Genomic DNA, 13,056 nt, shown 5'->3' with positions numbered 1-13,056 from the left:
ATTTAATTACACTTTATTTATTTGCTTCACTTTATCTATGTAGAAAACCTTGTGCATCTCACAGTGCATAAATAAATCAATGAATAAATAAAATACAATGAACCTGACTTTTTCCATTGCACTAGAAATGTATGTAAATTGGTGCATATTTAATCATAACATTTCAAAAACCTTGTAATACAAAACAACTGTTTTAATATACTCGGTTTAAACACCTTGAAAAGTTAGGTGGGATCTGTGCCCTATTCACATGTGGTGTCTTGCCGAAAAGCAAAATATCAAAATAAATAAATCTGAAATTTCACTGAAGCTGTTATGCTAATAATATAATGCACAATAAAAATATGTATTAAATTAGGAAAGAATCCATAATTATGGAAGCTTGTATCCACCACAGAATAAAAATGAAAGGTATTGTGACTTTATATCTCACAATTCTTTTTCTTTTCTTGCAATTCTGACTTCTTTTTCTGAGAATTGCACAAAATCCTCAAAATAAAAGTCTGAATAAAAAAAGTCACAATTACCTTTTTTATGTTTTTATTCTATGTCGGAAACAGGCTTCTGTATACAACAGATGCATCCTCATCATAACTTTTAGACCTTACAGCTGCATGGGGGATCATAAAGACTTTTCTGTTCTTATTTGTTTGTCATTTCATAACGTAGGTTTCATGATCCCCCCATCAACTCAACAGTCAATTGGGTTGAAATCAACATTGCTCAAAAAAGATGGATGGTCATTTGAAACAAATGCGGGGAGTGTGTTTGACAGTGAATGATGGAGCTGTAGTAACAGATGTCCCAGCAGCCGAGGCATGCTAAGACTCGACAGGAGTAACTGCTCAGTGACTTCTGTCCTATGCGCATAACTAATCACTGGCCTGTTGTCTCTTCTAGTCCTCTATGTAAAGACTAGATGTCTCCTCAACACCCCGGGAGGTAGGCTACATGAGCAATCAATAAGATACGCATTGAGCATTGGGCATTAGCATAAGCCATGGCTGCATAAGCTGCGAAGTTTTTCTCTTTGTCTCAGTCTCTAATGATCTACATGTCAAAGCTTGGTTGAATAATATGGGAGAGATTAGATGCAGAATACAGCGAGGCGAGAAGTCATGCAACGCTCTAAATGCAGTTTGATTTTTCCTTCTGCTCCATCATCATTGATGGTGATGTTATGCTGAGGTTGTTTCATGGATTGACATGTGGCCAGTGTTTAGTGCACACTCAGCAGTTAACGCTATCTCTATCTGCCTGATTAATTCATTATTCATAGGGATTAGGACCCATGTAGCTTTTCCAAATGCTTTTGCTCAACATGCACATAAATTTTTCAAAGCAAATGGTAATGAGCATATATATATATATATATATATATATATATATATATATATATATATATATTTAAAACAACTATGTAGGAAACCATGTGCATTTCACAATGCAAAAATAAATAAAAAGAAATATAAATAAATAATAATACAATAATAAAAAAAGCTTAATATTCTTAATATAGCCATGATGGAAACCTTGTGATTTCCACAAAGCATAAATAAAATGAAATAAAAATGCAGATTTTTTTTTCTAAAAACAAAGTATAAATAATAATTAAAAATAAAAACATAATATATTTGATGTAAAATAAAACCAGGGAATGTTCTTTAAAAACCTTAAAGGTTTATTTCTAAACGTACTATTAAGAGTCCAAGTCTGTTGTGTAAAAACGAGTATATTAGAAATCAATACCACATCTTCTTCTTCTGAATAAAAGGGTCGAATCATTTTAATAACAATAGACATTTGAAACCCTAATCCTCCGAAATCCAAATCCTCAACAGGTTCCTTTTGTTCTTTCTATCATCTGTTCCTCTTTTTCCTTTCTTTCCTTCCTGCCCTCCATGTTTCACAACGGTCCAGACCTCCAATATCAGACTCATCAGACAGTGAATCATAGTGTTGCACAGAACATCTAATATTAGAGTTCGGCTCGATTTTGCAGAGTTTGCAAACTGTCAAGCCTTTCCCATATTGCACAAAATTTTCAGATCTTCCCTATTTCTTAATATGCAGAAAAACGCTCCCACAGATAGTCTGGCATCAAATGAAGCTAAGCAATATCACACATTAGCAAGAGTTCTGTTATTCTGAACAATCAAATTTGTGCAACGGAACTAACTGTTGCATGCTAACATACTACTCTTAATATTTCTGCAATTTATAGTAGGCCCATGTAAAATTTTCATAGCTTTCTGTATGCATGGAACAGAGTCGAGTATACACAACATGCTCTGGTTGCACTGGATATAATTCACTGAAAATTAGAATCTAGGTTAAAAATGTATCACTATACAACCCTCTTTGCTGTCCTATTAAATAATCATTTTAGAAAGAGATGCTAAAATCAGCACACTAATACTGCACTGTGTACTGTATCCCACAATGCAATGCCCTTAAATTGATTTTCAATTTACTGCATGACAAATGAGCTGGGAGGCATATATCAGATGTGATTTTCAACATCTTGATTCAATAAGAAAGGCGAAACATCTTTCTCTAGTTATTTTTATAGACAACTTGATGCCACTTGCTAAATTAAGCATGCGAACTCATTTGGTCACGTGACAATATAGCATTTGACTGTTAGAAAGTCATTCACATAATGCATACTGTTTCACACAGTCTTACTAAAGTGTTAAGCAGTCAGCAGACTAGTATGACTCAAATTCAGCCACTGAGTCAGGAAACATTTCCACATGGAATGAATTAGAGAAAAGTCTCCAAGGATTTAGTCTGGACTTCGCATAACACCGCTTCTCCAATTAAACGAGCTAAAATAGGTTTCTTGACTAGTTATATTTCAGCACAAAAGCGGTTATGACACACTTCCCGGAAATTACTCATGGCAGTGTGTTCAGCTCACTATAAACGTGTTCCCCATTTTATCTTACTTTTTTTTTTTTTTTTTTGTAAAGAATTTATAAGAATACAGGAGCTCCACCTGGTGGCCAAAATGACCTGCTCTCAGATGCCGGAAAAGGTTTTCCTTCACAGTCAGGTCTTTGTTCTGAGGAGAATATTTAGGAAAAATTGTCAGTGGATCAGTCACATTAAATAATTAATACACAGCAAAAGACTGCCTGCTTGCAGAGAATGACCTTTAATTCAAAACAAGTTCATCCTCAGGAAATGGCAAGACTCTGACTGTGTTCTCAATCATATTAGTGCATTACTAACTAATAATGTGCTGAACACACTACATAATGCACACTTTGTTTAAAACACATTACGCAACAGAAAAATTCAAACAGTGGTATGGTACTTTTTGTCACATGACCCAGTTATGTTGCTTGTGTAATTTAATAATGAATCATAAAAAAAAAAAAAAAAAAAAAAAAAAAAAAAAAAAAAAGTTATTTTGCATTTAAGTCCAACTTTATCACAATGTTTTGGCAATTCAGAATGAGCAAAAGAGATTATCAAAATCGTGGTTCATATTGAGTCAGTTCATTAGAAATCAAGCTCAGAGCATTGCATCGTGGGATACAGTACAGTACTGCACATTTTGGTGATTTAATACACTATAATTAAGCATACACTTACAAAATGATAATCTCGGAAATAAAGAGCATTATTTTACATTTTTCAATAAAAACTAAGCACTTAAGATCAAATTTATAAAATCAAGCAAGAATTCTCATGATCGTGACTAAAAGCATTGCTGGTGTGCATTACCTCGGTTTTCGAGATCCAAATTAGGATCCAATTCAAGAGTGCAAGAAAACACTCACTAGAGTTCAGTGTTACATTTATTTCTCATTTTAAAAACTGATTTGAACAATCAAAATATAAATAAATTTTTCCCACACACAAAACAAACCGGCAACAACACACGATGAAAACTCTTTCATACAAAACACTCATCTGCAAACACACACACACACTTGCAAAACACACACCCCAGCCCCTGAATTTAGAGTTAAAGGTGCAATTACCAAAAAAAAAAAAATAATAAATTTCTGTACAGAGTGCTCTCTCTGTGTTTCTGTATGTAGTTTGTGTGCTTGACGACAGAACAGGATTCCTGTTGAGATCGCTTGTGTCTTTTCCAGTTTGACAAAGGCTGCTGCTTCGGATTCTTCTGTAGGGACCCAAACTCGTTCGGACGACTGTTAAGACTGCTGGTTTAGTCTGCCAAACTCTGACAGTGTTTGACAGGCAGGAAAACACTGGTTTTGTGATCAGGTAAGACTACAATTTTCAAATAAACCATTCATGAAGAACAAATAAAGGAACAAATAACAAATAACAAATAAAGGAACTTTTGTTTTGCAGAGGTGAACAAGTGTTGCATCGGCGTACCGCTAATGCAAACGTTCATATGATCCTCCAAAATACAGTCGGCCAGCGTCTTAGTCACAGGTCTTTGTGTGGTTCCTGTGCTTGCGAGGGGCCCGTGTCAACGGATACTGCTCTGTGGCCGCAACAGGAAACAGTCCGGGGGCTTTCATTGTGGCATCTTCCCTTTAAAACACAGAAGTTTCCAGACACAGTCATGCACCGAGCGTCCCTGTGGTGCTAGGATGCTTTACCCAGCTCGATCTTCTTCTGTATGGCTCTTGCTGAGTGGTATATCAAAGAATCGATGAGTCCAGCAACTGCAGAAACAGGAGAGAAAAGGACTAGGTGAGACACTGAGTGCATCTACAGGTACATCTGGAGTGGTAAGACTGCGGTTCGCATGTTGCACATTCTGTACACAGTAAAGCCATCAAAACAATGAAAAGATGAGGATTATTAAGTGATATAAATACTAATAAATTGTACTATTGCTTAGGATTTCACAATAATCAAAATAAAACCTAAATCACGATATGACTATAGAGCGACCGTCAAATTGCTGAATTTAATTAAATAAATATATATGAGACATAATTAGTGACATAAATACAAAATTATATCATAGCATTGGCAAATACTAGTATTGTCATTTTACAGTTGTACTGTAAAATAAAATGTTCGTATTTTTAAGAACTTGAATTTTTTTCATTTTACATTGATATATATATAAAAGAAATCTCTTAATGTTTAATATTTCTATTTAGTAATAATGATAATTATTATTAAACAAAATAATTAAACAAAACAATTAGAAATATTATTATTATTATTATTATAGTCATATTAATACAATCATAAAATGTTTGACCAAAATGTGCAGCCCTACAAACAAGCACAGCAAACCGGAATCTTTTAAAAAAAAATGTCAAATCAAATTCAATAATAATAATAAATATAGAAAATAAAAGCAAAATTGGCTTTATCAGAAAAATCACAATTAGATTTTTTCCCTCAACTTATGCAGCCCTATTTTCACTTTTTGTGAAGTCGACACACACTCTATGCTTCTCTCAAATAACTTCACGATGTTTTTAAAAAGAATTAAAGGTGTTCACATGCATGCTGGACACTTGCTGACTGGTTTCCTTCATGCTTTGGGACTAAAAGACTAATCTTTAGCATTTAAACTTAAGTCTGTAGATCAAAAGGTTTTTAAGATCATGAGAAACGAATTGAGTGAAGCATGTGGAAACTTGTGACTGGGCCTTTCTGAATGTTACAGCTGCTCTTTGCTGCTGAACTGGAAACAGTTCGGCTGGATTTTACACACTTCTCATGTACATGATGTGCAGAAGGACAGTTCTGAGCAAAGAAATATTCAAAATGCTACAGCCACAGTAAAAACAAGCAGTAAAAGGTGGTTTACAGTCTACATTCCAGTGAAAACTGCTCAAGTACAAAACACCAAGTGGAATCTCACCTGTAAAAACACCTCCTATAATAGCACAGACTCCTGTTAGGAAATGGGTGAAAGACCTGCAGACGAAAACACATGAAAAAATAGATCTAAATCATTCAACTCACATGATGTTAATCTGTTTCTTTCAATCAAAGTGAACTAAATGTATGTTATGTAATTAAATGAGTAGTGAATAACAAAAACATCATATCCTGAGACATACCTTTGCTTCTCTGTGAATTTGACCATCATGGGAGATAGTTCATAAAGCACAAACACACCAGGTAAACCCTGATCTCCAATCAGCCCGTTCGCTACTTTCTCATGTCTCGTTACTGAAAACTGGTTTGTTTTAACAACCTAAAGGACAAAAGCATGGTTTCTATTATCCCTCGCTTTATCAGCATGTCTAAACAAATCAAAGAAAATAATTGAAGCATCATAAAGAGTTAAAAGATTACCAAGACAACCATAATTTGCAGCTATACAGCTGTTACTACCTCAGTTATTTTCAGTGCTGTAAAACCTTATTTATTTATTTATATATATAGTCATAGCTAGTCTTTTAACATTGATATACCAAAATGTGTGTTCTGTTTTTAACCCCTTTATTTCCTCATAGCCCTGCTCTCTTACCTCTCCATCTCCTTTAACGTATATCGTTGGCACAATTTTCACAAAGTACTGGTACATCATTGATGCTGTAAAGAGCAAAAAGAGTGCAGAAGTCAATCTAACATACAGGATCTCAATGTTTTGTGGCAGCTGAACTTTTATTTCTAAAAAATTCCCTTAAAGTCCTGGTGCACTAACAAAAAAAAAAACAGTAAGCTGGTATAACATTTTTTTTTTTAAACACATCAATGCCATGTGTTTATATGTTTGTTCTTATCTTTATATTATAATAGGGAATAGATCCAAAAATTGCTTTTTGTGTGAGAGATTAAAGTACAGTTTCATCCGGTCTAAACACGTGATTGGCTCTACCGCTAGATGACGCTGCAGCGCGTCAGAACCTTATAATCTGCGCTTGTATTTTTAACACCAACCACTTCCTCTCAAGTAATGGCGTCCGTGTGAAGCAGTCCTATAGCAAACATTGGACAGTTTTCTCAGAAAACCAACTAACAGAAGCACTCATATTGCGATTTGAACAAGGTAAGCGTACTTTCTTCATATATGTTTTTTGATAATTTATCGTTGCGAACATTACAGTGCTCCGCAGAGTTTATTCGAGGCCAAAGACCTTGGTGACATTTAACGAAATTACGACTCACGTGCAATACATTTATTCCTATATATTTTAGTTTAACTTTAACAGCAATATTTATTTATCTAAACCTCGTAAATAAGCCAATTTTAGTTCAGTTGCTTATATAAATATATTACCTTATATAACACGCAGGTATGTGGTTTATCAGTAAAAACCTAGTGAGCCACCTACGTAGACAGCATTGTTACAAGCAACCTTTTTAGACTTTATTGAGGTCATTATGTTTCAACAGGCGCCTATGTTGACCAAAAATTGTAAGCTTTTAATTAAAGACATATATGTATATACATATATAATGTTAAGTATTTACATTTGCAATGCTACTAAAATAACTAAAGACAAGCTAAGACAGAGTATTGTCCTCTTTCCAGATGCCGGTGACAGTAGGACCGTATGGACAGACGCAGCCCAGCTGCTTTGACAGAGTCAAGATGGGCTTCATGATGGGTTTTGCTGTGGGCATGGCTGCAGGTGCCATGTTCGGAACGTTCTCCTGTCTCCGGTATGAAAAACAGCTGTCATTTTTAGGATTATTCATAATTATATATTTAGTGTTACTTTTTTTTAATCGAGACAGTTATGTTTTATCCAGGATCGGCATGAGGGGTCGAGAGTTGATGGGCGGAGTTGGGAAGATGATGATGCAAAGCGGTGGCACGTTTGGAACCTTCATGTCCATTGGGATGGGTATCCGCTGCTGAGATCACACTAATGCAGCTTCTAAAATCATAGAACTTTGAAGCATTTCTAGATTCATCCATTTGTTATCATACCCACATTCAAGGACACAGGTGTCAATAAAGACTGATTAAAAAGAATCAAATCTTGGGCTCAGTCTAAGATCTCATTGTTGATGGTTGCTAGATTATGACACTTTGAGGACAGCTGTGGGATTGACCTTTAGCAGTGACCTTTCTGCTTTCTGTGGAGGGCTGACAATGAAGTGTCCACAGAGGGCTCTTTAAATTCTGGAAATCATGTTCTCAGGCATTCATGCTGATTTTTGCTTTAAAGAAATGTCATACACTTACCTTGAGGTGCTGCTACATTAGCACCATCTAAAGGATTGATAATTCCAGGGTAGTCTTTGCCGAATGAAAGATGTTTGATGAAATGCGTCATGTTGATCTACGGTTCATACCAAACAAATTCTGTTAGGCCTTATATCTGTGGGCAATGGCAATCAATCTTATTGAAAAGAAGAGAAGCAACTCACATTGTCTAGTCCAAAGCTCTGCAGATCATGAACTGAAAATAAAGGAATCAATGAACAAAATTAATGAATGTTTTTAAAGACGCACAATTTGTAAATGCATCTTAGTTAAATTAATTTAATTAGCCTATAAATTTGAACATATCTTTTAAACAAAGGCAAAGCGTAGTATGTTAAGTGGTCACAGATGCACTTGCTGATGAGAATCACAAATTAACTGCTTTAAAGCCACTGCAGTGTCAAATCACAAACTGACTATTTGTTAAAGTCTAAATCTCAAATTATGTGCAGAGAAAAGCAGAATTACTGATGTAGTAACAAGGTAAATTCTAACTTGTCTTGCAATAAAGATTTATTAAAATATAAAAGATCAACTTACTTTCCACAGCATGCACTGCAGAAAGAAGAGAAGATAGTCACTAAATGGGTTTTGTTTTTGGAAACCATGTTTTCAAAAGAGGAATTTGTGACAACCACTGGCCCTTTAAGCTCATTCCAGTGCTAGAGCAAAACTATAATTGCCAAATTATCATCTCTTTTTTGTTTTTTCCTGAAGAAGGGCTATTAAAATATAGATTGGCACTTGAATCCAAGGTCTGTAAAAGTGTACTAATGAGTACTGTATATGCACTTCAGCCACTGGAAAAATAGCCTATGCACGACCGAGCATAACTGGTGTTAGTTCTGTACCTTGTTACTTAGAAAGATTGTGAGCTTTGGTGGAAAAGCGTAGAAACCTTATTGTCCCAAAGTTAAAAACCCAGACTTCCCAAAAATCATTTCAATCATTCAAAGATTTGATTTACAGCATCAATGGTCAACACAAGGCAATGAGTGTGTAGAAGAATTCATAAGATTTTAAAGGCACACTTGCATGCACAACGACGACGACAACAGGATAAAAAGAAAAAACAGTTCATCAGCCCAGAAACAAAGCAACTAGTCAATATAAAAACTGACTTTGAGCTGATTTAAACTACAGATTCTCAGGTGCACGGACTGATGAACAGTTTTGAGAAAGCAGGCAGAAAAAAGCAAATATGCAAGACATACATTATATTGTATTTCTCTACGTAAATACAAATGCAGATCTCAAGACATTTGTACAGCACTGAATGGCTCACTATGCACTTCTTTTCATACTAAGAAATGAGAGGCTACATGCAGACAAATCAAACTTTCAGGTCTGACACATACTGGCACATAGGCTTGAAGTTAAAGCTGTTTCAATTTGATAATTAAGTTAATAATAATCCAAATTTGTAACAGAACACAAAAGATCAAGTTCTTGATAAGTAAATGGGCTTAAACTAATAAACATGCCTCTGCATCAGACCGAAGAGCTTTGACTTGTGTTAGATTCATACTTAACAACTAAAGTCTTTACCATGTACATGAGACTGCTGGAAGCTCTTTCCAGGAGCAAAATGGAAATTTCCTGCCACCTGGAGAAAGATACAGGAAATGTTGTGATTTTTTTTTTTTTTTTAAACTATAGAATGTACTTGAATTTAATAAATACACTGATTCAGAAATCAGATCACGGGGCTGCTTGTTACCTTATTGACCTCCAGAAAGCCATAGACTTGACATCCTTCATTCTTCTGTTCCTGCATCTTCTGGCTGAAGCCCTCTCTCTTACACTGCTCAATGGTGTCAGGGGTCTTAAACGCCCAGCCACGCCGCCGATACGCCTCCCGCACATCATCACAGGTATTGCAACACCTGCAGAACAACCAGTAAGTGTATTAAATCATGTCTTAAATTGGCCCTATATACACCTGCTATTAACATCAGGCACTGATCAAAAGCAGTGTGGTTACTGTAACCTAAATCTATTAAAAATAATTTTTGTTACTTCAAATAAAGCTGAAATAATATGAAATATAAATCAAAAACTTAGAAATGTTGCCTTGGTGACTAAATGAAATAAAGCTAAACAGAAATACAATTATTAAACTATAATTCAAATTAAAAACTTGTTAATAAATACTGATTGTATGTACACAACACATTCCTTCTTTACAGGAAACATTAGGGTTTACAATACAAATGTGAATGTACATTTTATTGGTTGACTGACAATTCAACAAAGTAAGTGTAAATCCAGAGGCCCTGGAGGACTTGTAAATTTCTAATTAATTTCATCCACTTTAATTCAGCCAGGTGGTTATGAATTCGAGAAATTTTGACTATGTAAGCATCTGTCGATTTACCGGATTGTAACTATAGCTTTCAGAACTGGTTTCATGCCAGCAGACAGACCGGTTCTACCAGCACTTTCCCATCAGAAAACCTCTGCTGCTCTGTTTGTGGTGGTGGTGCATGATCAGAAAAAGGAAACTCACTTTAAATCATCTGTCTCAGCTCCATAACAGCTCTCGCAGCGGTCAGGATCCAGCTTACTGGCGTCAAACACCCCTTCCTCCTCCTTCCCCAAATCTGCACAGAAAACAGAAAGGACAAGTCAAATCAAGGCATATATTCAAAAAATCAAATCTGTGATCTGTAGAGATTGTTAGATTAACATTTTGTTTGTAATTGGACATCTCACTTTTGTTTACAGTTGTCATTATTTAGATACTGGATTTAATTTTAGAATTTAATTATTTCTTTTCTTTACAAAATTCACAAAGGGCGGAATCCAAGCACCATAAAAGTATAATTTTTTTTACTTTAATTTATGCATGAACTATTACTTTAATTATGTATTTTAAGTAAGTGTAAAAAGAGTTAAATATAGCTTGAAAATTACATTAATACATTTAAAGTTTCATGTGAAATCACTTAATCGGCATCTTTCAGTTTATCAGGAAACAAGAACATCACTTACTATGACGATACTGACCGTGTTTTTCGGCCTCTGCTGTGACTGGCTGGCCATCTTTGTCGAGCCTCTGTTTAAACAGGTTATGCTCCACGTCTAGCTGCTGTTCCCCTGCTACATCCATGGCATCAATGCTCAGATCTAAGAAAACAAAATCATAAAAGTTTAAACAACTCAACAACCCGCGCGGCTAGAGAAAATAACAGCTGGAGTAAATATCATGGTACTACCATTTTCAATTAGGTCATAAAGTGTCAGATTTATGACATGGACATGTGCTTGATCAACATATGCTATTTCCGGATACTTTCAGGTCCTTCGGAATCAAACATTTCACAGTATAACGCCTTCTTTCATTTTACAACTTCTCAATCAAGCCCAGTTCAAAGCATCATTTTCTACTTTCTTTGATTTGCTTATATGGTTTTACAGTGTATTATGAACAACATGACAGTAAGTTTCATCTACGAATTATGCAAAACATAAATCGGAACAACATGTTTACTTACAGGCACAAGGCATATGTGGAAATATAACATCAATGTTGATTCTTAGTTTATCTCCTCTGGAAGTGTCTACAAATAGTTCAGGATGGACCTAAGAGATGACATCAAAGCCAGAACTCAAACATATTCCATCAAACTTTTATGAACAGCTCTAAAAACGCATTATAGTACTATTAAGAAAATCAAATCTACATACAGTCACTACAGCCTCACAGATGTCATGAGATTGAGTTACATATAAATATTATGCACAACAAGGTAATATTAAGTCCTTCACCCACCTCTTTAGTTAGATAATACTGCAGCTCAGAGAAGAATAGAATCAGCATAATAAGTCCACTGATGGTGGTCACTACAAAGTGAACGAAGGACATGTGAATTAGAAACAAGTTCTTAAAGACTGAGCTACATGTCATTAAATCACAGTCTCATTAAACATGACTCTTATCTTATACAGGTTTGGATTTATGCGTCCCAGTGACAATTTCCATTCACACTATGTTCATTTTTGTGTCATTTCAATATGTAATTGTATGTGCATATTTTAAGACTTTATGTTAATTAGCCTGTTCAGCACTGTTTCTCCCCACGAGCCCGTGTTTGAATGGCGCTCAGCACCTCGCAGCTCTCGGTGGATATGTATCACTCACCCGTGGCTCCTCCACATGTTTTGATCCTAAAGTCCTCTAGAGTTTTCGGGTAAGCGTCAAATTGTTTAAGTTTATTTAACGCATCCATTCTCCCTCTCGTGCGGCGGTAAAGCTAGCCGTCACTTCGACTTCCAGTGACCCATTTCCGGTACACCGAGGAAGTGATGGAATCCTCTCAGCCAATCAGATTCCACCGCGTAGCTGGCGAGTCCCTGACCCTCTAGCGGTAGACTTCTAGAGGGATTTTCTATTTTATTTTATAATTCCTTATCATTATAAAAATATTACTTTTATCAAATGTATTATACCTGCACGTGGATTTTAGGACCTCTTTAACATACTATTGTTATATTAGTCACTCAACTTTTACACACCCATGTAAGTTAACCACAGATAAAAAAAAAATGCTCAAAATTTGTAGTAAAATCAGCACGAAATATAACCATGCAACACGGCTTTAATTAAATACATAGATATTGAGATCAATATCTATGTATTTACACATTTTATGGTGTTTAATTCGTTTATTTTTTTTAAGTGTAATCAGATTTTTAAAATTTTGTTGTAATGTTATTAATTTGCCCAAAGTTACTTATTGACTGACCCTTAAAGCTATTATATAGCATATATACTAATGATAAAAAAAAAAAACTTAATTAGGATTTATTTGGAACTTTTATTTTCTACATGGTAAGCTATATTTGTTCTTTGTTCAATCTTTAAAGTAAAACTATTTGGATATACTTTAATAATCTGTCATTTTTCTTTAATGTTTTGGACCTCCTTC

At 35.0% G+C, this 13,056-nt stretch overlaps 2 protein-coding genes across 5 annotated transcripts; one reads left to right on the top strand and one right to left on the bottom strand.

The window, feature by feature from the left end:
• Positions 1 to 3,536: 3,536 nt before the first annotated feature.
• On the bottom strand, positions 3,537 to 12,483 carry LOC109091656 (endoplasmic reticulum-Golgi intermediate compartment protein 3). 4 transcript variants are annotated; one of them, XM_042758893.1, is made up of 14 exons: positions 12,270 to 12,483; positions 11,901 to 11,971; positions 11,623 to 11,710; positions 11,120 to 11,254; positions 10,635 to 10,728; positions 9,846 to 10,011; positions 9,674 to 9,731; positions 8,666 to 8,680; positions 8,290 to 8,321; positions 8,105 to 8,201; positions 6,437 to 6,501; positions 6,024 to 6,160; positions 5,822 to 5,877; positions 3,537 to 4,658 (listed from the first exon to the last, which is right to left on the bottom strand). In XM_042758893.1, exons 1-14 carry the CDS (start codon positions 12,355 to 12,357, stop codon positions 4,579 to 4,581), a joined length of 1,182 nt encoding a protein of 393 aa, XP_042614827.1. In that variant the 5' UTR covers positions 12,358 to 12,483; the 3' UTR covers positions 3,537 to 4,578. The 4 variants fall into 4 exon arrangements, with proteins under 4 accessions (XP_042614827.1, XP_042614828.1, XP_042614829.1 ...); XM_042758894.1 differs by having other exon boundaries at positions 11,135 to 11,254; XM_042758895.1 differs by lacking the exon at positions 8,666 to 8,680.
• LOC109091658 (reactive oxygen species modulator 1) lies at positions 6,799 to 7,896 on the top strand. The gene is made up of 3 exons (XM_019105440.2): positions 6,799 to 6,958; positions 7,445 to 7,575; positions 7,666 to 7,896. Exons 2-3 carry the CDS (start codon positions 7,445 to 7,447, stop codon positions 7,772 to 7,774), a joined length of 240 nt encoding a protein of 79 aa, XP_018960985.1. The 5' UTR covers positions 6,799 to 6,958; the 3' UTR covers positions 7,775 to 7,896.
• Positions 12,484 to 13,056: the final 573 nt, after the last annotated feature.

The sequence above is a fragment of the Cyprinus carpio genome, chromosome A6 (genome assembly GCF_018340385.1).
Source record: "Cyprinus carpio isolate SPL01 chromosome A6, ASM1834038v1, whole genome shotgun sequence".
Lineage (NCBI taxonomy): Eukaryota > Metazoa > Chordata > Actinopteri > Cypriniformes > Cyprinidae > Cyprinus > Cyprinus carpio.
Note: the sequence above shows the minus strand (reverse complement) of the source record. Positions and strands in the feature narration are given on the sequence as shown.